Below are 4,403 nucleotides of genomic sequence, written 5' to 3'. Positions count from 1 at the left end.
ATTAAAAAATTAGATTTTTTTTTGTATATGTTATATTTTGAATTTTTCAAAACGAGTATAAATTACTAAAACTGTTAAAAGTCTCACATTAACTTTTGTGATCAATGTTTAATTTTTTTTCTATAATAAGATACAATGATAATAAAATCATATAAATAAATAATTTTATTTTAGTAGGTGTTTATGTTAATATATATATATATATATATTTTATATCGTTTAAATTTAATTATATATCATATACGATAGATCAGATCGATTGTTTTGATTTATTTATTCTAAAATAATTGCAAATAAACAAGAGCGGTCATTTGATTTATATGTGCAACCCAATTTATTACATAATAGTAACTGATTTATTAGTTATTTTATTATTTCATAATATGCAGAAAAATATAAAATAAGTATTTATGCTGCACAAGACGCAAATCTTAACCTAAGTATCAATCTCTTTAATAATTTTAAATCTTAAACATTTTCTAAATCTCAGGCCAAAATAAAAGAATGAAATGAGAATAAACTCAAAAATCAATATTTATATCGAGCAATAACAAAAATATCGAAGATAGATAGGATTGACAAGTGAACGTAAACTTCTCATAATCATAATTAACTTTTAAATTGCTAAATCATGATATAAAACCAAGATGACAAAGTTTCATTGTAACCAAATAGTAGACATGAGATTCTTCGGCCTAAACGTTATGTTTTTATGCAATAAATAATTTTTTGACCTAAAATATTTTTGAAAATGGGATGAGTTCATTAGTAAACAAACTATTTAATTAACAAAAAATGTTTTAAAAAATTGTTTAAGAGCCAAATATATTAATTCAATCAATAATATAAAAGAATTTTCATACGATATTTTTTAAATAATTTTCATGTAAACTTACCCTGTCCAAAGCGCATGTCTTATCACATAAGATATCACATAAGATAAGATTTACATTTATTTATCAGACTTTCCACATTCACGGATAATGTTATCTTGATGTCAACATTTCAAACTCTTATGGGATTCGGTCAACACGAATATATTTTAAAAAAAAATTGAATTTCAAATTGTAGAGTTACTATAAATATTTATATGGAAAAAAGGAAGAAAAATAAATCTAGATTTAGCAAGAAACTTTTGTGAATAGAAGTAAATAAAATTAGACATAGAAAAAAATATTTCATGTTCTAGTTTTGATCCACTATAGAATCAACTACTTTTGGAATGAAATCAAACAGCAAGAAACAAATACAAATTCCATGTTTTAAATGAGTTTATTCGTTGTGTATATTATGTAAAGTAAATGTAATCCGCCAATATAATATCGGTGAAAATATAAAAATTACAGTACTCATAACTAAAAAAATGCTAATATGTTAAGGTGAATAATTGCAATACTTTACATGACACAAAATATAACATAATTATATATTTGAAAAAGTCTGTCAAGATACAAACTATAGCATGCAAGAAACCGTAGACACTTTAAGAACAACCTTATTAGTTAGATACTCACTAAGTATGTTGATGATAAAAAAAAAGAAAGAAAAAAAACGTAAAAATATGTTAAGAAACTAATCTCAATTTATTAAGTCCAATGGTGAGATAGTTACTAAATATCTCATCTTTAATATTTTAATTTTATTGTAATTTAATATAGTTCAGTTGCATCTATATGTAGTATTAATATTTGATTTTAACTTATGCATAATGGATTGTTAGATAGAAAAAATAATTTTATGATTTATAAGAAAAAACTAAGAATGATATTAATGACATATAAATGATTTAATTAAGTTTTTAAGTCTTGGTGTATTAAGTTTAATGAATTGTGTTACTTATCCAATTAAAAAGCCATGTCTCATGTCCTAAAGGTTCTCAACTGGTTTTAAGAATATGTTGTTTTGAGTAGCGGTTGCCTTTAAGTCTTAGACCCTATCACTTGCTTGCATTTTGCATTAGAGTTTTATACTGTAAATTTTCAAATTTGAACTATAAAATTTCACTTTACAAAACTTCAAATTTTTGACGTTGCTTTAAGAGAATGCAAAATTTTTATATTTGAAGTCCCTTTTGGAGACGCTAGACATCACAATTTTGTGTTTTAACTATTATTAATATGTTTGGAGTTTAATAAAGTTTTAGATAAGCTTCAGTATTAGATCGAGGACAACCTGGCTGTATACGAAATATTACAATCTAAAAATCCAAACCTAACACAGGACTAGTTTTAGATCATCGCATCCGGCAATCACCAGGCACGATCTTCCCATAAACCCAACCACCAACGTTCTCACACGTAGCCGTGACTGACCCGTTGCGTCCTTTGTACACCAAGTTGATGTCTGAGAGCTCAACGCCTTGACAAGGAAACGCTTTGCTACACTGCAGCATCAAAGCCGCTTGAGTCGCCGACGTTCCCCAAATGCTGGTATACTTCACGTCTTTGATCTGAACATGAGAATTATACTTTCCAGGACTGTCGCATAGGTTGTGTGGACAATACTGCTGGTCGATGACAATGGGGTTTCGAACATTGATCATTTGGATATCCTCGAACAAGAATTTCGAAACCGAATTCTCCGAGGCCGACTTAGCCCATGTTTTGATCCTTAAACCGTTCATTGTACCCTTGAGTACAGAGTTTCTTACGGTTATGCCCTCAATGCTCTTCTCTTCTTTGAATCTCCCAATGCTCCCGACACTAATCCCGTGCCCTGGTCCGCACCTGGTGTTGGAAGATATCAGAACATCAATATGTATTTTGAATCCACATAAAATATTAGAGACCAACGCAAATCTATACTTAATACAAAAGAGAGAATATTTTAATATATTTTTAAAGCGTTTCGTTACGGTCTAAAATTTTCTTGAACCTTCATATATATATATATATATCTTATGTTTAAGATAGTTAGTTATACATATGTTGTGTTACTCAAGATATACCTGACATTAGAGATATCCAAGTTGGTGGTTCCGTCAAGAATTGCGACACAATCGTCACCGGTTCCGATACTGACGTTGGAAATATGCATATCCTTAGACCTCCCGATCTTGATTCCGTCAGTGTTAGGGCTATCTCCGGGAGCGGTGATTTTGACGCGGGTAATGTTAAAATTCTCGACTGCGTATAAGTTGAAGTGTCCCATTTTGCTGTTGATCGATCTTAGACCGTTAACCCTCGCGGATCTAACGAAAGAAAACCCAATGTTCATAGCTAGAGCACGACAGTTAGGGTTTTTGTCACAATCATTTAGATGGCGCCAAGAGTAAGATCCTTGACCGTCAAGTATTCCCCCTCCGTTAACGGTGAGGTTATCGACGTAACGGAAAGCGATCCATTCTGCTCGTTTGTCCGCGTAAAGGATCCGAGGAGCCAACAACGTTCCTCTGATTGTAAAAGTAACATGCCTTTTGCAAGGACCAGAGAACGTTATTTGATCGAGATAGAATTTTCCTGCGGGAATATAGACCGTTGATCTTCCACCACTCCATTGACAAGCGTCGTTCCACGCTTTTGTAAACGCAAGAGCATTGTATGTGTTTGTTTTGCCGTCGCCACGAGCACCGTAGTTTCTGACGTCGAAGACCTTTTGTCCATCGTGAAATGCATTAGTCTGAGTACTTGAGATGGCGAGGAAGAAGTAGAATAGAAAGAGAGGAGAGATACAAGGGATCAGAAACCTAGACGCCATTGATCTGATTTCTTCTTTCTTTCTTTTTGGATTTGTTGGAGCAAACTGAAGCGTTTGAGCTTCTTATTTATAGAGCAACAAAATCAGAGGATTACATTAAACGTTAATAGTAAATATATATATGGGGAACACAATCTATTACTTCCTTACATATAGAAAAAATTATGATTAGAAGATAGAGCAAGATCTTATCAAGATGGAATGATAATATTTTGAGTGAATAGTAATTGAATATATGATAATGTTGATGGTTATGACTTATGACTGTATGTATATGTGGCTATGTGCCACATTAAGAGCATCTTTGTAGGGATCTTAATGAATATCTGGAAAAAAAAAATTCAAAAATATATAAAGTCGAAGAGAGAGGCAAGACAAAGGTTCTTTTAGAACTTTTCAGATATCTTCTAGTACACATTTAGCTATGTTTATGTTGGTTTACTTTTTAAAAATTAAATAAAATCTAATTATTTTCTGAAACTATATTAAAAAGATTATTTTGTGGCCGACAAAATTCGTTGTGAGTATATTGCCGTTAAAGGTGCTCTTACACATTTACAGTATACAAGTTATAGCTACACATGGAACTATTATTATTAGACTAGTTAGGTCATCTCCAACAAGACACCAAAACATCAAATTTAGTGTAATTTTATCTCCAACAATACACCAAAGTTGATATCATTCCACCAAATTTGGTGTAATAC

The 4,403-nt window shown here is 31.1% G+C and overlaps 1 protein-coding gene across 1 annotated transcript; it reads right to left on the bottom strand.

Annotated features, from left to right (window-relative positions):
* Positions 1–2,064: 2,064 nt before the first annotated feature.
* LOC106450140 (exopolygalacturonase-like) lies at positions 2,065–4,057 on the bottom strand. Its single transcript, XM_013891792.3, has 2 exons — positions 2,948–4,057; positions 2,065–2,726 (listed from the first exon to the last, which is right to left on the bottom strand). The coding sequence occupies exons 1-2, from the start codon at positions 3,694–3,696 to the stop codon at positions 2,234–2,236; spliced, it is 1,242 nt and encodes a 413-aa protein (XP_013747246.2). The 5' UTR covers positions 3,697–4,057; the 3' UTR covers positions 2,065–2,233.
* Between the last annotated feature and the right edge of the window lie 346 nt (positions 4,058–4,403).

This window comes from Brassica napus, chromosome A4 (assembly GCF_020379485.1).
Source record: "Brassica napus cultivar Da-Ae chromosome A4, Da-Ae, whole genome shotgun sequence".
Lineage (NCBI taxonomy): Eukaryota > Viridiplantae > Streptophyta > Magnoliopsida > Brassicales > Brassicaceae > Brassica > Brassica napus.
This window is presented reverse-complemented; position numbering and strand designations above follow the sequence as displayed.